This window comes from Chiloscyllium plagiosum, unplaced genomic scaffold (genome assembly GCF_037043375.1).
Source record: "Chiloscyllium plagiosum isolate Xiang-an unplaced genomic scaffold, Cpla_swu_hap1 HiC_scaffold_9, whole genome shotgun sequence".
Taxonomy (NCBI): Eukaryota; Metazoa; Chordata; class Chondrichthyes; order Orectolobiformes; family Hemiscylliidae; genus Chiloscyllium; species Chiloscyllium plagiosum.
Window position 1 is genome coordinate 51,545,982 of NW_028270147.1, and position 22,618 is coordinate 51,568,599.

A 22,618-nucleotide genomic window follows, 5' to 3' on the forward strand; every position below is an offset into this window, starting at 1 on the left:
CCAGGTGTGGTCTCATCAGGGCCCTGTACAGCTGCAGAAGAACCTCTTTGCTTTTATACTCAATCCCTCTTGTTATGAAGGCCAGCATGCTATTAGCCTTCTTCACTACCTGCTACATCTGCATGCTTACCTTCATTGACTGGTGTACAAGAACACCCAGATCTCTCTGTACTGCCCCTTTACCTAAACTGATTCCGTTTAGGTAGTAATCTGCTTTCCTGTTCTTGCCACCAAAGTGGATAACCATACATTTATCCACATTAAACTGCATCTGCCATGCATCTGACCACTCACCTAACTTAGCCAGGTCACCCTGTAATCTCCTAACATCCTCACCACATTTCACCCTGCCACCCAGCTTAGTATCATCAGCAAATTTGCTAATGTTATAAGTGGGGTAGAAGGTGAAATATGCGAATAAGTTAGCTAGTAATATTAAAAAAAAACTGCAAAAATTTTGTCATATCTAAAAGGTAAGAGAGAGGCAAGACTGGACATTGGGTAGCTGGAAAATAAGTGAAGTAGTAGTTATGGGGAATAATGAAATGGCAGAGGAACTGAACAGGTACTTTGCATCAGTCTTCATGGTGGAAGACACCAGTCACATATCAAAACTTTAAGAGAGTCAGGGGACAGAAGTGAGTGTCGTGATCATCACTAAGGAGAAAGTGCTAGGGAAGCTAAAAGGTCTGAAGGTAGGTAAATCACCTGGACTGGATGGACTACACTCTAGAGTTCTGAAGGAGATAGCTGAAGAGATTGTGGAGGAATTGATGGTGATCTTTCAGGAATTACTGGAGTCAGGGAAGGTATCAGAGGACTGAAAAATGGCTCATGTAACACCCCTGTTTAAGAAGGAAGGCAGTACACAGGAAATTACAGGCCAGTTAGCCTGATCTCTGTCATTGGTAGAAGTTTAGAGCTCTTTGAAGAGGTTATGAGCAAGTTAGACAAACGAGAGACAGTGGACATGATCTATTTGGATTTCCAGAAAGTCTTTGACAAGGAACCACATAGAAGGCTGCTATATAAGATAAGAGCCCCTTGTTAGGGGCAAGGTACTGGCATGGATCGAGGATTGGCTGACTGCCAGAAGGCACAGAATGTGGATAAGGATTTTTCACAGGATGGCAACTGGTAACGAGTGAACTTCTGCAGGGTTCAGTGTTTGGACCACAACTATTCATGTTATTCATTAACAATCTGCATGAAGGAACTGAGGACATTATTGCAACGTTTGAAAATTACACAATGATAGGTGGAAGAACAGGTAGTGTTGAGGAAGTGTGGAGGCTGCAGAAGGACTTGTGTAGGTTAGGAGGGTGGGAAAAGAAGTGGCAGATGGAGTACAATATGGGAAAGTATCAGGTTATACACTTTGGTGGAAAGAACAGAGGCATAGACTATCTTCTTAATGAAAAAGTGGCTTCAGAAAACTGAAGCTCAAATGGACTGAGGAGTCCTGCTTCAGGATTCCATTATGGTTAACATACAGGTTAACAGTTGGCAGTTAGTAAGGCAAATGCAATGTTAGCACTCACTTTGAGGAGGCTAGAATACAATAGGAGGAATGTACTTCTGTTGGCTGTATAAGGGTCTAGTTAGACCACATTTGGAATACTGTAAGCAGTTTTGGGCCCATATCTAAGGAAGGATGTGCTGGTTTTGGAGGTTTACAAAAATGATCCTGGGAATGAAGGACTTGTCATATGAGGAGCAGGTCAGGACTCTGTACTCAATTGTACTTAGAAAGATGATGGAATGATCTCATTAAAACTCACAGAATACTGAGAGCCCTGGACAGGGTGGACATGAAGAAGATGTTTCCAATTGGAGGAAAGACTAGGACCCAAGGACAGAGCCCCAGAGTGAAGGGCTGACCTTTCAGCATTGAGATGAAGAGAATTTCTTCAACTGAAGGGTGGTTAATCTGTGGAACTCATTGCTGGAGAGGGCTGAGGAAGCCAAGATGTAAATAGTTTCTTAATTAGTATGAGGATCAAAGGTTGTGGGGAGAAGATATGAAAATCAGGTTGAAAAACGTATCAGCCATCAGAAGCATGGACCATCTTAACAGACACCTGAAATCCTTGGAGAGTTAGCACCAGCGCTGCCATCACAAAATCCTACAAATCCTGGCAAAATAGCCATTCCAAAGTGAGTGCCCTCTCCCAGGCTAATATTGAGGCACCGTTCACACACAACCAACTATAACGGATGAGCCATGTTGTCCACATGCCCAACACAAAACTCCCTGAATAAATGTTCTAACTGAGCTCCACAATGGTCAGTGATCACCAGGAGGGCAGAGGGGACACTACAAGGACACCTGGAAAGAGTAATACAGCATCCCATCAACACCTGGTAATCACTTGCCCTAGAACATATGAAGTGGAGAAGAAGCATTTGTAAAAGCACCAACCACTTTGAATGACACCTAGTGAAGGACATGGAGGCCAAGCATAAGCAGCAGAAGGGGTGCTCTGAATCCAGGGTATCCCACCACCCACCTCAGCAAAAACCAGCTGCCCTGCCTGTGGCAGAGTCTGCAGCTCCAGGATTGGACTATTCAGCCATCGTAGAAACCACTACCCCTCCCTCCAAATCCTCAGGCTCCCATCCTGACTGGAAGCAAGTCATCTTTGACCACGCGGGACTGTCATAGAAGAGAAAACGACACACCAATATACCTGTAGAGGGACTCTAGAGGAGAAAAATGTTTTAACAGCACACGCTGTTCTGACTCTGAATGTTAATTACTGAATGTTAAATTAAGGGGTAGTAATGTTTGGAGGATTGCCTTTTAACAAAACCAAAATGGGCAAGTATTTTTATGGCCTTTGTACTGCTGTCATTGTGTAATGTACACAAGCAAGATGCATACTTTATTATTACATAGTTAGATTATACTAGGTTAGGACAAACTGAGGGTAAATAGGAGAATTGTACAGTATTTCACGCACTTTCTTTAAATCTCCTTGTATTGTGTGCTGTTCAATTCACTGATGTCTCTTTTCTATCTGCTAATATTGTATTGTGACTGATCGAAAGAGCTTTACTGGCTCTGGTTTGATAACTTTCTGATTTTTCATCTGTCCACTGAGAAAATGTCTCAGCTTTACAGCATGCTTCATTCTATGCGCGACTGACTTTAGAACTCCCGATAGGAGATCCTTAGTAAAAAAATCACTGCATTCAGTGCTTTCCGTAAAACCAATATATATCTATTTTTACTCAATAACTTAAAAGTGCAAGTATGAAGCTGGGTATTGTATACCGTCGTCAAAATAAGAACTGAACTTCAATCTTCCCAGCTGGCCAAATTTAAACCGAAGTGTTATAGGTCACTTGAGGGTTCATCTTTTAAACACAATTAAAAATACACTGCTTCATAGCTGTTCTTTTACACTTTACTCAGTAATAACATTAGTGTAAAAAATTGAATTTTCAGTTTTGAGACTTCTTTTAATACAATAGTTTAGTGGGTTTTATGGTAAATTGACCGGTGACCAAATATCCTTAAAACAGCTGCATACACCTCAACAGGATTCCAATAGATGGCACACTTGACCATCAAAATTTAGTAATGCCAGTTTCTGGGAAGCTAATACTTGAGATAGTTGTCAGACATGAAGAACATATTTTCTGCTTTCAAAATTGATGTTCTCATCAAAACAATATATGTAAATTTCTCCTAGGGAATCACAATACAGAATAGAATAATTATCCAGAAGATTAATCACTCAAAGCAAATCTGAAACCCTTTAATTTTGTAAATGAACTCTACCTGTACCAAAAAGGTTAAACAGCATGTGAAGCAAAATTCAACTGTGGCATATTTACTTTCTCAGATCCTAGCTCCTGGAACAATCTGCAGCATAATTTTCAATGTAACAACAGTAATAGATAGAGCCATATTGAACCAGCTTTTATTGAAGAAATAGCTACACAAGTAACTTATAGGCTAGTTTTATGTCAGATCCTACCCACATAACTTTCTGCAGTATTTGTTTTGCACAGGATTTACATTTGACAAATCACGATCTAGCTCACTAAATAGCTCTGCCACATAAAACAAATATTAGAGAACTTGAGTTTTATCGAGTTACATTATTTCTGAATGTTTGGAAATTCATGTCCAAATGTTTAGACACAGCAAATGGTGAAGTCATGATTCTTTTCGATTTCTATTCAATCCTCTTCCGATGGAGGACAACATCAAAAACAGAAATTTCTGGCAAAACTCAGCAGGTCTGCTGGCATCTGTGGGAAGAAATCAGTTAACATTTCAAATCCACTGATTCTTCATCAGAACTTGATCAATACTTGACAAACTTGAAATGTTAACTCTGTTTTCTCCCCACCAACCTACAGAGTTTTGCAAACAATTTCTGTTTTTGTTTTAGATCTCCAGCATCCGTATTTCTTTAGTTTATTTTATATTACCACATCTGTCTCCCAGCTATAGCTGGATACATTTTCTGTCCTCAGTCTCTACTTGTAGAGGTGCAGATGATTCCACTGGAATTCTGCACCCTCTCAATTGTCCAACATTTTGCTCCCTAACCTTTCTGGATTTCTAAGTTTCACTCGGTTTCTTACTGCGCTTAATTTTGCTAGACCCTTTCCTGAGTAGTAACTCTACTTTATGCTGTTGTCACTCTTTTGTCTCAAATTATTCTCTCCGTTTCCCTCTTCTCCCCACTCATAACCTCTAACCATGCTGTCACATTTCCATTCACCCAGACCTCTGTTAATCCTGCATTCCACCACCATTCCCCAGCATAGCCTTAAACTTTGAACTTCCTTTGCTATTCTCCCTCATTCCTCACTTTCCTTTTTCTCATTTTACATTCAGATTCTAGTTTCTCTAGCCTCTAACATTATCGGCCTTCCTTGGCCTTGGTTCAATTAACTGCTACCCCTTACTCCACAGTACCTTGCTCCATGAGGTTTAACATGTGATACCTTATTGTTTCTTGTATGTCAGAGTTGCAAGTAAATACCCATTGTCAGAGTCAGAAAAAAACTATGAGGAAATGGTTTTCTCTTATAACTTTTATATACTATTTTAAAGAGAATAACAAAGACAGTTAACTTGTAAGTGTGGCAAGGAAACATTAGAAAGATTGTCAGTCACAGTTCTAGTGCCACACGTTGACATTTCACCTCCTAACTCACGCAATTTCTACACAGTATACTTATATGTGATTGACAGAAAATCCAAAAATATAGACATGCCAAGTAACAAATTAATAATAAGTCAAAGGAAGTAAAGGCAAGGTGCAGAGGAGGAAACAATCAAGAATTGTTGGAAGTACGTGTAAGAATTGACGTTGATATTTTTTCTCAAAATTGGAGAAAGTGTCATTGATTACTTGAGAAAATCAAAAGAAACAGGGTGCTGAAAATATTTATTTGATTAGTACTAGGGATCAGGAACTTTAATAATGGAGAGAGGCTGGAGACATTGGAATTGTTTTCTTCAGGGTGGAGAAGATTGAGGTGAAATTTAATCGAAGCAGTCAAAAGGACTAAACAGGGAGAATTGTTTCCACTAGCAGGGTGGTCAATAAATGGAGGATTTAAGACAATTGGCAAAATTGGCAGTTAGGAGAAGAGGATTTTCTTTTCATGCAACACGTTATTATGACCATGAATGTATTGACTGAAAAGGTGGAAGGAGTTCAATGGTAATGTTGAAGAGGGATCTGAATAAATAATTGATGGGATTAAATGTGCAAGGCTACGTGGAAACAGTAGATCAGTGGGAATAAATGTAAATCTATTCCTAAGAGATGAAACGTGCCATTGGTTGCACTATATTTGCCTGGTTTCATTCTTATCTTTCTAATTCTAGTCACAGTTACTTGAAATGATTTCTCCTCTGGTTCCTACACTGCTACCTGTAGTGTCCCCTTGAAGATTTCATTTTGGCCTCTTCTATTTTCTATTTGCATGCTGCCCCTCAGCAACAACATCCTTAAGCATGACTTTCACCTGTATGCTGATGATAACTAGTACAATTACAGTGTTATTGCATTTGATTGCTCCATCACGTCTAGCTTGTCAGACTGCTTCCAGTACTGAATAGAATGAACAGAAATATTGGGAAGACTGAAGGCACGGTCTTTGGTTCTTATAACAAATTCCAAAACAAGACAGTTAATGAAGGAGAGAAATTTGAGGAAAAAGTAATTAATTAATTTTAGGCCAACCTATTAGAAAAGCTAATTTTGTAACCAATATTAAACTCCTTGTTATAAATGGAACATTTAACATGCAAATAAAATCCTGCACTTTTTTTTAAAGAAAGAACAATTAAATAGAAGTCAAACCCATTCAGGTGCCAAGCAATTGCATGGACAGGCACAGATACAGCTTTTGATATTCCTATTTTTCTATGACTGATGCCAGAGAATGACTTGTCTAACTGGCTCCATTGTGGGCACTTCAGTGTTTACAGATGATTGAACAGAACAGATGGATTGATTCTGACATTTCCGTTTAAAAAAAGGACAAGTTTCAGAGAATAATGAGCTGCTTGTTAAACCTATTCACAACCTGATTAACTTTTCTTAAAATAACTGATTTAGCAGGAACTGGGCAGATTTACAAACACACATCACAATGCTGGCATGTCAAGTGATGCTAACAGTTTGAACAAGAACACAGAGTTCAGTAACAAAGGCCCATTTTATATTCTCTAACCATCATTCATATTCCATTCGAAATATGAAAAACCTGTTGAGTCTGACAGCCCCTTCTCTTCATGCATTATTTTCTTTCCAACACCTTTCACCGTAATATGTGGATTGTTTTTTCAAAAGCTGTAACTGGAGTATTGTTTTGTTTAATAACAAAGAACAGCTCATATAAACACATACTTAGTGCGAGATAGTTCATATGGAACACAGACACATCGACCTTTTGGGTCAAATGGTCTGTTTGTCTTCAAGGTATGCAAGGTGGAAGAATTGTTTTCAGTGAAAATCATTGGCAGCAAAACCTCAGAAATTTAACCCTGGTGTTTGTTAGGACAATTACCCTGTGTACCAACAGGCAAGTTAGTAGTTTCTTGTGGCCCCAAGAATACTCCAACAATATATACAAACTCTGATATTCCAACTGTTTTCCTTCTTAACACAGCAGCATCAGTTATGCAGCTGTAACCCAACTGACTGTACTTGCAATCAAGTATTTTTAATTAATCTACTATAATCATGATTCCTAACATTAGTAAAAGTTGGATTTTTATATTGATTCCAACTGTGCAGTCATAATATCATCACCCAACCCCATATTCTCTGCAAGAGCACTACTCAGTCATTTATTATTCTAATAAAATAATTTATCAGGACCTTTCAAGGAAAACATAATCAGTCTTTTACTGTACCAGAAGTTTAAATGTCTTTGATGCCTTCTAAACAAGGGAACAGTCATTTTACTTAAGATGAAAGGAAACTCTACAGTTAAATCACCTTGAACACCTTGTCTACAAAGCCAAAAGGGAGTTCAGTGGATGGATATGTTCTGGAAAGACTTTTAAAAATGATGATTCAAAGTATTTAATTCTAAACTGATTGTTGCTCTGACATGTGTGGAAGAAAATTGTGAACAAATTGGGATCTATAAAGAGTTCAGCTATCCCAGATTACAGACATATACTATCCTCAATAGGGTTACAAATTGACATTTAATAACCACAAGATTGACTATAATTATTGCTGCACAATCTATAAAGTAATTTCTTTAAACATAAAATATATTAAGTGTTGCAAAATTGTCTTTCAAATTTAAGAACAATGTTCAGGACTGGGTCAGTGTAACTTGCTCTAGAGTTTGAAAAATAGCACACACTAACCATTCTTGGCAACGTCAAAAACTCGTTATTATCCCAATTCAAACCAAAATATGATGTATGTTGATGAGTGGCTTACATCAAATTTCTTAAACAGTTGTTGACTATTAGGACACAATTTCAGCAGCTAAATGCAAACATAAAATTACACCCATTATGATATATTTTTCTAATCGACTTGTTCAAAGACTTATTAAACACTGTTGGACACAGCCTTGTGGTCCAGAAGTAGGGAGATTACCACCATCTTCCTATGTGAATATTTTGATTATTACATATCAACAATTCAAAGATGTGCAGGTCAAGTGAATTGGCCATGCTAAATTGCCCATACTGTTACGTGCATTAGTCAGGTGTAAATATAGGGTAGGGGAATGGGTTAGTCTTTGAAGGGTCTTGTTGGGCCAAATGGCCTGTTTCCATACAGTAGGGAATCTAATATAAAAAAAATTGTGCAACAAAACTGATACTGACTTGATTGATTTGAAAGTTTTTCTTTGAGGAGATCCAATTGATGTCAAAATGTTTTTGACAATTGAGCAAGCTCATAAGACAATTTATTCAATGTAATAATTTAGTTCAAGTATTGCAGTAAAAACTAATTATTTGGAAGATTTTCACCCAAAGCATAAAAGATTTTTGAAATTAGGAAGTGGGGAAAGTTCAATGAATTAATCAGTGTGAAAAGATGCGTGAAGTAAATGGATGTGCTCTTGCTGACAAAACGGGATTGAGTGAAATAGTGAAGTAAGATCCAGCTACAAGAAATGAATTAGCACTTTTGAAGTAATTGCCAATGACTGCAATGCTTTGTCATTATCCATTGCATGTCCAAAAGCTGCAATGATATACAGTGCTCCTGCTACATTTACCTCCAAGACTTGGTCCCCAGCCCAAAGCCTGTTGTCTTTAGCAGCTGCACCCTCTTCATATACTTCATGAATAACTATTGCATCCTGAAATAAAACCATAATTATCAATTAGCATGACCAACATTTGTACACATCTGAAAGCTGCTTTCCTAATCAGTTTCAATAAATCCCAGTGGTATTCATTAAATATTCAACTGTTCCTTGAAGAAATAAATAGGAAGAAGCAGCAATGAAAGTGCAAAGTCTAAAACTCTTCTGCAGATTGATACTAGAACTAGCAGTTTTTATAAGTGCACTGGTTCAGAACCTGATATCCATTGCTCGAGGCACAAGAATAATGACTGTTTTTTTTTCAAATCCTGTTTATGCATCTGTACAGAACCTTCCTCAATAAAACTTGTCTCTCACCTACTGTTAATGCACTCACAACAGCCCAAACAGCATTGTGATTTTAGGTGGTAGCAACTTGAAAGCCCTTCAGTCCTCTTATCAAAGCAAAATACTTTAGATGCTGGAATGCTTCAGATGAATAGCTATCTGAGACATGAACTGTGTTTCCCTCTCCACAGATGCTGGTTAATTTGCTGGGGACTAACAGCAGTTTCAGTTTTCCCTTCATCAATTTTTTGATTTCAGTCACATTTGTTGCTTTTTGACATCACAATTTGGAAATGTAGGATACCCAAGGTAGAAGCTGCCAAGCCATTCTTCAGGATATTTGGGGTCAGTTTCTAGGGTGAGTTGTACTCTGTCCTAAGACATCAGCAGTTTACCATGGGACAGGTGGCATATTATATTGGTTTGCCATATTTATGTCAGCAGTTCTTAGAACTTAAAAAAAAAGCTGAAACTGATGCAATTCAGTAGAGCAAAACTCATGTTCCTTCGAAAGGTCTGGGAGCATTTTCTCTCGCACTGGTTAACACTCCCAAAAATCAGTGGAAATAAAGAGTCGCCACCTCATGGGAAGGAGACATATTGCCCTCAGGATGACAGCGCATCTGCTGTTTCACCAAGCCCACAAGCAATGCTGGCCATGGTGCCAGAAAGCCAGATGGAGACAGACCCCCTGGCAGCAACTGACTTCCTACTTTATCACTGTCCAAGGCCCCATACATTGCTTGCAAGCACATACATCTGTGTTTAGACAATGTTTACTTTGAAATTTGAAAGTGGGAATTCAAGTAACAGATCAGCAATTGGAGTGTACTGACAAACTATACTATCGAGGGACATTTCCTGTCCTGCAAGACAGGTGATGCAATAGAATACAATACTAGCTTCGTCTTTACAGATCATATATTGGCTGCTATCATTAGAATTCAGAATTTCTACCTTTACGTAATGTCAGTATTAAACTAAACATTTTTCAAGCTACTGCTCTGCAACTTCCCACAGTTGCCTGTAACTAAGAGACTTTGCAAACTACACATCAATAACCTGATCATTTCCAGAATTACAACAATGTGACATGCCACTTTTACAAATTATCCTCCAGTTTCTTCTCCTTTATGCCCCTTCCTCTCCTTAATGCATTAACTGGTGTTTCATATGATAGGTGCCAGTGACCCACCAGTACTTTTCCCAATTGATCCTTGTCTGTGTGTCAGTGGCAAGGAAGTGTCACTGAGAATCTTATCCAATTTCTCACAAACCCATTTGGTATTGATTGATAACAATGATCTTTAATGAGCAAGATCCAGCAACACTGAAGGCACATCAATACAATTCCAAGGAGGATGGTGTGTGGCTTGGAGAAGAAAATGCAGCTAGTGGTGCCCCCCCATTCATTTGCTGCTATTGTCTTTCCACATGGCAAAGGTCATGGGTTTGGAAGATGTTGTCAAAGCAGCCCTGATGTGCTGATGCATCGTATCTTGTAGATGGTTCACACTGATACACTGTGTGCTGATGGAAAAGGGAGTTTGAGAGTCTTGATGGGATCAAAAAAAGCAATTAAGTGGGTTGCTTTGTCCTGTATGGTGTCAAGCTTTTTGAGTTGTAGGACTGTAGTCATCCATGCAAGTGACGAGTATTCCATTACATTTCTGACTCGTGCATTGTTGATAGTGGACACAAATTTAGGGCAGCATGGTGGCACAGTGGTTAGCACTGCTGCCTCACAGCACCAGGAACCTGGGCCCAATTTCAGCCTTGCGTGTCTTTCTGTGTGGAGTTTGCACATTCTCCCCATGTTTGTGTGGGTTTCCTTCCACAGTCCAAAGATGTGCAGGTTAGGTGGATTAGTCAAGGGAAATGCAGGGTTATAGGGATAGGATAGAGTGGTGGGTCTGGGTGGGATGCTCTTCGGAGGGTCAGTATGAACTCAATGGGTTGAATGGCCTGCTTCCATACTGTAGGATTTCTATGATACTATGAAATTGGGGAGTTGGGACATGCTGCAGAAATCCCTTCTCTGATCTGCTCTTTTAACTACAGTATTTATGTGGCTAGATTAGAGTGGTGCTGGAAAAGCACAGCAGTTCAGGCAGCATCCGAGGAACAGTAAAATCGACGTTTCGGGCAAAAGCCCTTCTGCAGCCCTTGTTTTTACCTATTTATGTGGCTAGTCCAGTTCAGATTCTTGACACTGATAATTGCCTAGACGATGACAGAGGGGGATTCAGTGATGGTAATGCCATTGAATGCCAAGGGGAGATGATTAAATTCCTGCTTGTTGGAGATGATCATTGCTTGGCACTTGTGAAGCACAAATGTTATTTGCCTTGTTGTCTTACTGTATATAGATACTGACTATTTTGGTGTCTGATGAGTTAAAAATGGTGATGGAGGTAATGTCATTGATGAAGCAGCTGAAGGTGGTTGGGCCTCAGGAATGAAATGATTGACCTCCAACAACCACTACCATCTTCCTCTGTGCAAGATATGACACCGTCTAACAGCAGTTTTGCTTGGCTCCCATTAATTCTAGTTTTGCTCCTTGGTGCTATACTTATTCAAATACTGCTTTGAGATCAAGGGCAGTAACATTCAACAGCACCTTTGGAATTCAGCTTTTAGTTCATGCTTGGATCAAGGTTACGGACTACGGGTGCATGGCAGATTCCAAGTTGAATATCAGTGAGCAGTTAGTTACTTGACAGCACTGTCAATAACATATCCTCACTCTGATGATGATCGAGAATAGAATGAGAGGGTGATAAATGACTGAGCTGGATTTGTCCTGTTTTCGTGCATAGGACATACAGTCATAGAGTCACACTGTACAGGAACAGACCCTTCAGTTCAACCCATCCATGCTGATTAGGTATCCTAAACTGATCTAGTCCCTTGGGCAATTTTCCACAGTTAATGTTCTGAAATAGGTTGGCTTGGAGTGCAGTTAGTTCTGGAGCTCATGTCTTCAATACAATTGCTGGAATATTGTTGGGACCCAGAGTCCTTGCAGTCTAGCGCCTTTACACTGGCACCTGTAATGCTCAGGATCTCAGGAGGAGACCAAAATGGATCATTAACTCAGCACTGTGGTGGCTGAAATTGCTTGCAAATGCTTCAGCCTTGCTTTTTGCACTGTTGTTCTAGGCTGCCTTATCACTAAGGATGGGCACATTTATACTGCCAAATCTTTTTGTTCATTGTTTTATCATTTATCACCATTTGTGATTGAAAGTGGCAGAATTGCAGAGCTTAGGTCTGATCCATTGGTTGAGGAATCGTTTTGCTTTATCTATGGATGTTGCTCTTGCTTTTAGGCATGGAAGTGCTCCTGTGTTGTAGCTTCACCACCTGGACATCTTATTCTTAAGCATGCCTAATGTTGTTTCAGGCATGCCCCACTACCCTAAAAGAAAACCAAGAACCACAGATTCTGGAAATCTGAAACAAAAACAGAAATTGCTGGACAGCAACAGTAGAGAAAAAGCAGAATCAACGTCTTCTTCAGTTCTTGCAATGAAGACTAAATGTTTCAAGAACATTCCAAGTAATTTTTGCATCTGCATGTTACCATTCAGTTATTTATTGACCCTTTGTAATATCTACATCTCCAACCTCTTAGTGTTTAAGAAATACTCTTGACGTTGGATCCTCCTATCAAAATCTCACATTTTCCACATTATACTCTATCTATCGTGTTCTCACCCATTCACTAAGCCTTTCCAAATCCTCCTGAAAGCACTTTACATCTTTACCACAACAGTTCACACTTAGCTTTGAGTCATCTGCAAATTTGGAACGTTTGGTTCCTGTATGCAAGTCATTGAAAAATAAATGTACAGCTGAAGCCAAAGTGCTGATCCTTTTGGTATCCCACTAGTTACAGCCTGCCAATATGAAATAACCTACTTATTCCCACTCTCTGTTTTCTGTCTGTTAATGAATTGTTAATGTGTGCCAGATATTACCTCTTATCCCATGTGCTTTAATAATTCTAATCAATCTCCTATAGTGGACTCTATTAAAAGCCTTTTGAAAATCTAAATATAGTTCATTGATCACCTCCCCATTGTCTTATATTCTAAGTGTCATCTTTAAAACCCTCCAACAAATTAATCAAATATGTTTTTCCATTTGCAAATCTATGCTGACAACAGCTAATGTGCTCCCAAATTCCCCAAGACACCCAAGAAAATTCACTTTGGGGCAACCAATTTGTGTAACGTTGCCCCTGAAAGTTGAATGGGGGGGGGGGGGGGGGTCATCAATTGCTCCTCCAATCACAGTCTGGTTCCCTCCCACACTTGCTGCTAATTTGCTCATGAGTGATGAGATCCAGTGGATAAGGTAAGTAAGCGTTGGCTCTGAGAGAATACCAGGGAAGAGACTGCATTTATTTGTAAATAATTCATTATTACCTCAGTGACTTTAAGTTTTTGTTGCTTTGTTAGCTGATTGTGTCTTTATTGACATGTTTGAAATTGTTCTTACTTCTTCGCCTTCTCTCCCCACTTCCATATACACCTACTATCTATTTCTTCTCCCTTGGAGACTCTCTAATCCTCTTTCTCTGTTCCTTGTTTCCTATCAGTCTTCTCACCTTACCTTGCAGTCTCCCTGTTTCCACCCTTTCCAGTATTTTACTAACTGTTGATTAGATTCTGTAAGCTTTGTCAAAACAGTCACAATGATTCCTGGTAGAGACATCAAGAACTACCTTGCAGGTGCTTTTTGTAATGCATTTTAAGTTTGACTAGGTAGATCCTTATGGGCAGACTAGTGCTCCTGGTGACTGGAAGTTTGTGTTGAGGTGCAGACTGAGAAGGGCCATCCTGGTCAGATCTTTGAGGCCTTCAAAGTTGATTTTATTCTGTCACTGTTTCTGTTATCTCTGCTGTTTGAGGGCTAGGTGGATAGTGACAGTAGTTTGGATACAATGGAGATTATTACTATGATACTCAGTACCAGTCCTTGCTTGGATAATGCAGCTGTCCCTCCCTGTGCTCCCTTTCTTTTACAATATCATAATCCAGTAGGTGCCAATGTTTGGATTGTGAATGCTGCCTCATATTCTTAATGTTAGAAGAGGGTGTTGTTGTGGTGGTACAGCTGCAGACCACACCCTGTAGATGGACTCCAGACTGCTATCACTATTTAATTAAAGCTTTTATAAAGTGGCTGATGGGGGATCTTCTTGAAATGGCACCTCCCAGTTAACTGCACTGCAGCCTGGGTGTTTCTCTGAAGCTAGAAAACCTTTGAATGGCCCTTCAACTTTGAAAGCTCATCGGCTGTCCCGATGCCATGTCGAATAAGACTCATCACATGAGGATCTTAGCTTGCATCAGCTTCCCTGGAGGTGGTTGCTGTGCCACAAACAAATTCAGCTCCTGTTTGCCACATCTATGGCAAAAACACAATCCAATAACTCTATGAATCTGCACATATTCAATTCACTGGCAGTTGCATTTGGAATTATGATGAGCTAAGTAAGAAATGAATCAACAATGAAAAAAGTAGAGCAAAGGAATAAATGATGATCTGTTAAATACTAATGAAAGCATTGAGATTCTGACTGACTAGTTAGACAAAAACTGTCAATGAAAGACAGGAGAAGGGAACAAATTAATTCACTTAAGTTATTTCAAAAAGTACCATTCAACATTTTGTTCTTCAAATAAAGAAGTTTTCAGTGCTCACAATAGGGTTTTGAACAATACATTATATAATTTGTATTAAACTCACTCTCTAGATTATCTTTTCTTATATTTCAATATCTTAAGAGAGGGATAGCAATACAGTGAAACATGTAAATTACAGTCGCAGAAGGGTCTGGTATGAGCAGTAGGTTTTGTTTGCAGATGACATTTCAAAAGGACATTGCATGATCGGACAGCAGCTGCAGGATGAATTCAAACAGCTCGATACCAGTAGGAATAGCAATTGTTGGTAGAGTTAAGCTCCTAAACCAACAGGGATGCTGGTTACTGGGAGGATTCAAACTCTGATTCTGGCAAAAATAGCAGGAACTGGGATAATTCAAACTCTGATAACAGAATGAACGGGGCTGTTGGGAGAATTCCAGCTCTGATATTCAGGTTGCAAGGAGATTCAAGCCATTATGATGATACTAGACAAGCCAGATTCCAGCATCTTGTTTACTTCTGGGCAAGAAAATGACTGAATTAACCTAATTCCGGCTTTTATATTGATTCTTATAAGATCCTTGATCCTGAATTCAGGGTAATATTCTCCACACCTTTATAACTGTTGTTCTCTGGAATGAAGCTCAATGTTAAGTGAGGAAAACTATATTAGGATCAGTATGTTCAATTCACCATCATTAATTATACGCGCTTTGCTTTCACCTTTCCTAATATCTCAAAAGAGGTTACTTACCAACAAAGTGTCTCTTCCACCCACAATGCTGAGACCAAGTCCAGAACGTCCTTTTGAAATTTCCAGGGTAGTTTCCTGTCCTGGGACTATTGGACATGTTGCTGGATCTGGTACCACTCCAGATGTTGATATGTTATCTTTATAACATGACAATTTCATGTGATTAAACCAGTAGATAGCTCAGAAAGTTAGAATCAGGCACAGAATTAAATAAGCATAGCCTACGCTCCACAAACAGTGGGCTGAGAGTTGGTCATAGAAATGAACATGTAATCAGCAACTTGAATTCTACGTGACTACTTTAGTAATAAGTCTTTAAAGAAAAGCTATATTGCTTAATACTAAGGCAATCACAAAGGGAACAATTCTAAAATGAATGATTACTCATCCATAGCTCAAATTTAAATTTTTGATTTAAGATTATAAGATATTGATAGATAATGAAGGTCATTGTAATATATCATTGTAATATAACATCCACTGTGGCATCCAAATGTTACCTTTCTTTTGTTTCTTTGTTGATATACTTTCTGGAAAGTTACTTCACACATTAATCACTGTGTGTGTGGAGAAAAGTTCCTAACATTGATCCTTTTTATTACTTTGACTATGTGCTCCTATTCTATGCCTCGAGTTTAATTTAAGGTAATAATTGGGGCTAACATTTTCCATACCTTTAACCATTTTAAATATCTTATAAGGTACTGACTCTGGGCAGAGGACTTCGCTGTTCATCTCTGAAAGCAGCAAAGCAGCAGCACTACTGGTCGAGCTGGCTAAATCTGAAATTTCATTGTTGCTCAACTAAATCTGTGGCAAATGGTGAGGGATCCAACAAAAAGGAAAAACCTACTTGAACGCGACCTCATTAATCTACTTGTTGCAGCTATGGCTTCCAATGACATTTACGTAGGGGTGACCACCACATAGTCATTGTGAACAGGAAATAGTAAATGAGAGAGAATTCGATCACATCGGTCAATTCAAAATTGGGCATCTACGAGGTGCTGTGGGCCCTCAGGAGCAGAAGAATTGAACTCCAACATAATCTGTAATCTCAATGCTTGGCATATTCCACCACTCTATCGTTATTATTCAGCCAGGAGATCTACTCCGGTTCCATGAAGAGTGCAGGAGAACATACCAGCAGTAGCACCAGATGTACCCAAAAATGAGGTGTCAACCATGTGAAAATATAGCACAGGACCACTTGCACACCAAACAGCAGAAGCAGCAGACAACACTAATTGATTCCATAATCAATAGATCAGATCTAAGCTTGACAGTCCTGATCCATCTAACAAAGGCACAAATCGTGAGTGTGATGGAACACTCCTCATTTGCTGGGGTGGGCACAGCTCCAACAACACTCAGGAAGCTCAAGCCTCCTGCTTTACGAGCAACCCATCCACCACTTACAACATTCTGTCCATTCACCAGTAAATCACATTTGGCGGCAATGTGCACTAAGTAATTCACCAAGCCTCCAACAACAACTACAAAACACACAACCTCTCCCATTGAGAAGCACAAGGACAACTTGTAAGTTCCCTTCCACGCCACACATCATTTTGACTTTAAACTGAATCATAATTTCTTCACTGCTGCAGGGTTAAACTTCTGAAATTCCATCTTAGCAACTCTCTGGATGTCCCTGCATCACAAGGACTGCAGTTATTCAAGAAAGCAGTTCATCACTACCATCTTCAGCACAACTAATGAACACTGGTCCAGCCAACAACATCCACATTACATGAACAAATTAAGAACAAAGTAAGATCACTTGTCAGCTTTCTTCTTTTCAGGTCATTGAACACAAGTCTACATGGTCTTTTCCCATAAATTGGATATTAGTATTAGTCTCATAGCTGTTCTCCATGTACTTTCAGTATTTGAACATCTCCCTTGTAATTTGGTAATGGTTATAGTATTCGAGATACAATTTATTCAGCACCATATAGTTCAATCATTTAATTTCAGATTCATAGATTATTAAATTATTAGGCAAAACTATAGCATATTAACTTTTTTGGCAATTGCTCAAAAGTGGTTGAACATATTTAGCATGAATCTACCAAGATTTTCAAAATTGATTTCAGCACTATTCATGGAATACTTGTATAATTCTTTTTCCTTTCATTAGATCTTATTACAAACACTTTCTGTCAGAGAGATGAGATTCTGCCATGTATTGTGCTGTAAATTGTCACATAGCTAAAGATTAGCCTTCCATTTAGAATTGAAATGGTAATTCGAGATGATATTTTATGCAATATAACAAGCAATGCTTAAGAGGTACTCACTGTGATCCAAGACCTCTGCGTCTGTGTTAAGATATGAAGGTGGTGGTACCAGAGATGGCTGTGGGGACTGATCCTGACAACTGACCGTTAACTTCACTGTTCCTTTTACATTTTTGAGAAGGTTGATGGCCTATAACCAGAACAAAACATTCTGATTAAAATGTGTCATATCTGGTTTCAATTAACTTAAAATGCAAAAGGATGGGATATCAGATCAGTCACCTTTGTTAATTTGAAATATCAACTGTCTGACATCACTTACCACCTCCAGCTGGATCATGACTCCAGAATCTAACATCAGGCCATCACTGTAACTGACCTAATCTGCTCAGGAGATCATCTTTGGTGCAACCTAACTGCGCAGCCCAATTCCGTAGACCCAGCATGAACTTTATGCCCAAGATGCAATATAAAAAGACTTTCTTGTCCACCCAGAGTGATGACAGTGAGTCTCCCTCTCCTCATCCTCCAGGTTGCCAGACTCATCATTTAACAAATCATCTTCTGTCATCTCTACCAATCCTAATCATGTTTTCCACTCCACTCAGCATTATCTGTGGTTTAGATGGTAGCACACTTGATTGTGAGTTGAGGTCCAATTCCAAGACTTAAAGTGTAAAATTTAAGGCTGGCACTCCAGTGCAGATACCTTAAGTGGAGATGGACATAAAAGAGCCATAACACGATTTCAAAGAAGAGTAGGGAAGTTAACCTCTCTCCTTTGAACATTCCTAAGGGCTGTTTTCTAAACAGCAGGCTGGTCCACTCTTTAAGAAACCATGAGAATGAATCATGTGGAGGAAAGTAGAAATCAGACAACTTTTGCATGAATTATATTGCCTGGGGATGCTAATCAATTAAAATATAAGAATCAGTAAACAAGCGAACTTCAAATTAATCATGTGATTACCTTTTCTGCAGGTTGTGACACTACATTTTCATCATCCACAGCCAGAATTCTATCGCCGACTTTTAGTCTTCCATCCTAACAAGATAAATTGCAAAGAAGTTATTAACTAAACTTTTTAACATAATCATGTGCTCCAGATTTTCCAGTTGGAATACAGTGACATTATCAGTGTTTAATACTATAAAGGTGTAAACTGGGTATCAAAAATAGATAAATTTAGAAATCAAAAATTGTTGTCTGATTTCCACTTTCCTCCACATGCTTCATTCTCATCGTTTTTTACTGAGAAACTTGGCAGTGAAATAGATAACGGAAGTGAAGTTGCAGTACTTAGAGTCATAGAGATGTACAGCATGGAGACAGACCCTTCAGTCCAACCTGTCCATGCCGACCAGCTATCCCAACCCAATCTAGTCCCACCTGCCAGCACCCAGCCCATATCCCTCCAAATCCTTCCTATTCATATACACATCCAAATGCCTCTTAAATGTTGCAATTGTACCAGCCTCCACCACATCCTCTGGCAGCTCATTCCATACACATACCACTCTCTGTGCGAAAAGGTTGCCCCGTAGGTCTCTTTTATATCTTTCCCCTCTCACCCTAAACCTATGCCCTCTAGTTCTGGACTCTCCGAACCCAGGGAAAAGACTTTGCCTATTTACCCTGTCCATGCCCCTCATGATTTTATAAACCACTATTAAGTCACCCCTCAGCCTCCGACACTCCAGGGAAAACAGACCCAGTCTGTTCAGCCTCTCCCTGTAGCTCAAATTCTCCAACCCTGGCAACATCTTTGTGAATCTTCTGTGAACCCTTTTAAGTTTCACAACATCTCTCCGATAGGAAGGAGACCAGAATTGCATGCAATATTCCAACAGTGGCCTAACCAATGTCCTGTATAGCCGCAACATGACCTCCCCACTCCTGTACTCAATACCCTGACCAATAAAGGAAAGCATACCAAATGCCTTCTTCACTATCCTAGCTACCTGTGACTCCACTTTCAAGGAGCTATAAAGCTGCACTCCAAGGTCTCTTTGTTCAGCAACACTCCCTAGCACCTTACCATTAAGTGAATAAGTCCTGCTAAGATTTGCTTTCCGAAAATGCAGCACTTCACATTTATCTGAATTAAACTCCATCTGCCACTTCTCAGCCCATTGGCCCATCTGGTCCAGATCCTGTTGTAATCTGAGGTAACCCTCTTCGCTGTCCACTACATCTCCAATTTTGGTGTCATCTGAAAACTTACTAACTGTACCTCCTATGCACGCATCCAAATCATTTATGTAAATGACAAAAAGTAGAGGACCCAGCACCGATCCTTGTGGCACTCCACTGGTCACAGGCTTCCAGTCTGAAAAACAACCCTCCACCACCACCCTCTGTCTTCTACCTTTCAGACAGTTCTGTATCCAAATGGCTAGTTCTCCCTGTATTCTGTGGGATCTAACCTTGCTAATCAGTCTCCCGTGAGGAACCTTGTCGAATGTCTTAGTGAAGTCCATATAGATCACATCTACTGCTTTGCCCTCATCAATCCTCTTTGTTATTTCCTCAAAAAACTCAATCAAGTTTGTGAGACATGATTTCCCATCCACTTCACATCAACCGAACTCATTAGAAAAAGTAGGACTGATTTATTCAAGCGCAAATTAATTTTTAATAGTACTTTCTATTTTAATTAGTGATAGCCAACTGAAAATCTACTTGCAAAAGTGTATAGCCACTTTTCTCTAGATGTTAATTACTGAAAACTCTCAACTTTTTAAAAGGTTTTCTTTCTGTCCTTTGTTATCTTGTTCTTAATCCTATTTTTATTTCCTTCCCTTTAATTATCTTTCTGTATCTGATTTCTTATTCTGTACCTGTACCATAATATGATGGAATGAAGTGCTTATCTTACGATTCGGGTTTGAAGAAGCGGGGGTTGTACACATTAGAATTTAGAAGACTTAGAGTCAATCTTATTGAAACAAATAAGTCTCTGAGGAATAGACTGGGCACACATGAGGAATGGGCTTTCTGTTGAAGGGCATTGGAAGTAGGGCACAAAGTTTAGAAATGTAATGGAAAAATTGTGAGAAAGTTGAAAAAATATAATGTAAATGAAAAAAATAAGATTCTTGTGTTGAGAAAAAGTTTTTTGATTTATCCCTTAGGATTTAAATATGAGATCCCAATCTTATTAAAGAGCCATGACGACCGTCTTTCCATGAATTTGCACTGCATTATTATCTAACTCACCTCACTTCAACACATCTCTCAAATCTCCTCTCATTCTTTGAGAAACTAGACAGTGCCAATTCCTGACAGGAAAGTCACACTGCTGCTTTTCAGCACATTCAGACAACTCTATCTTCACCACATTTTCTCTGCATGTTTCATTGACACCGTACACTTTCAATCTTTGTCCACACAAATAGCATTGCCAAACCACCAGCTTTACCATATCATCATGCCTGCTTTTGAATCAACTCTCAAACCATTTCAGCCTTTCAGGACTCTGGGACACTTATGACTAGCATGCTTCAGCCAGATCGTTATGTATGCAAACACAACTCACAAACCTGTGTAGATGCATGTTTGCGGCCCTAAGCTTAATTTCTTGATTATTACTCACTTTGCAGTTACATGGAAGCTGCTAGCCTCTCTGCATTGCATTGCATTTTAGTGAATTGGTTCTCCAGAGGTGACTTACAAGCTGCCAGCATTTCTGGCTCAGAATACTTTTCAGCACAGTGGAAGAGACAGGTGACTTTTCACAGTTCGGAGTATGGAACATCAAAGGTTAAACATGTTGCTGTGTGGCACTGTATTCTGTGACTGTCAGGGGACACTACCATAGTTAGATACGGGGCTTGTCCAATTACAGGACAGGCTATTGCCCACAGCCAATCAGGTGCTCAGTACTACCAGACTCCATGATCCATGTTCTTACAGTCCGGGATTGGGTTCTAAGTCCAGTAGGTCTTATGCAATCAGTCTGTGAATCATTGATAAGTCAGCTGAGGTGCTGAGCAGAAGTAGGCCATTGAGTCTGCTCTGCCATTCAATAGATCATGGCTAATTTGATAATCCCCAACTTCCTATCTTTCCTCATAACCACTGCTTCTCTTACTGATTAAAAATCTGTTTACCTCAGCCTTGAACATACTCAATGGCCTAGCCTTGAAACCCTCTGTGGTAAAGAATTCCACAGCTTAATGGCGATGTCTTGCCAAGTCAGTCAGAGTATTGTGTTACTGGGTGGGGTGGGGGGTTGGGCATTAATAGTCAGGGAGCTTATCAGTCCTGGGCGGGGGGATTGGGCATTATTAGTCAGGGAGCTTATCAGAGGTCAGTCTGTAGAGTGCTGAGAAAAGTAGAAAGACAGCAATCAAGATTGAAGGATGTGATCTTATAAAGCAGGATGAGAAGCTGTGAGGGTGAAGAGTCCCAATTACTATGGTCTCAACATGGGAAGGGTACGGCTTTCTTTCTTCAATGTTCTTTATGTCTATGAATCATTCTCCTACCTGAAATTCTACAATCTCTGCACCATCCTGCTATTTATCTGATATGTAGATCTAGTTCTTTGGCTATAACTCAGACAAAACATGCCATTCCTCTGACTTCTTCTATATACAACCCCCTTGCCTATCCCCTCACAATGGTTAGCCACGGCTTCAGCTACTTAGATTACATGAAATTTCCTCCATAAACTCTCTTTCTTTCTCTCTTTTTTAGGAATCTATTTAAACACATCTCTCCAACCAAACTCTCCATCAGTCATCACTTTAAACTATATTTTCTTGTTAAAGGTGATGCACAAATGCAGGTGGTTTTTGTGGACACATTGATTGAAGAATGGCAGCAACATGGAAAATAACAC

General features: G+C 39.4%; 1 protein-coding gene across 3 annotated transcripts in view; it reads right to left on the reverse strand.

The window, feature by feature from the left end:
* patj (PATJ crumbs cell polarity complex component) overlaps positions 1 to 22,618 on the reverse strand; it is a 405,565-nt gene that overhangs the window by 58,534 nt on the left and 324,413 nt on the right. For all 3 annotated transcript variants that reach the window (XM_043699258.2, XM_043699257.2, XM_043699256.2), the window contains 4 exons: positions 18,742 to 18,816; positions 17,832 to 17,961; positions 15,529 to 15,665; positions 8,734 to 8,817 (listed from right to left, as the gene is read on the reverse strand). In XM_043699258.2, coding sequence (XP_043555193.2) covers positions 8,734 to 8,817; positions 15,529 to 15,665; positions 17,832 to 17,961; positions 18,742 to 18,816 — 426 coding nt within the window. The remainder of the gene's footprint in view (positions 1 to 8,733; positions 8,818 to 15,528; positions 15,666 to 17,831; positions 17,962 to 18,741; positions 18,817 to 22,618) is intronic.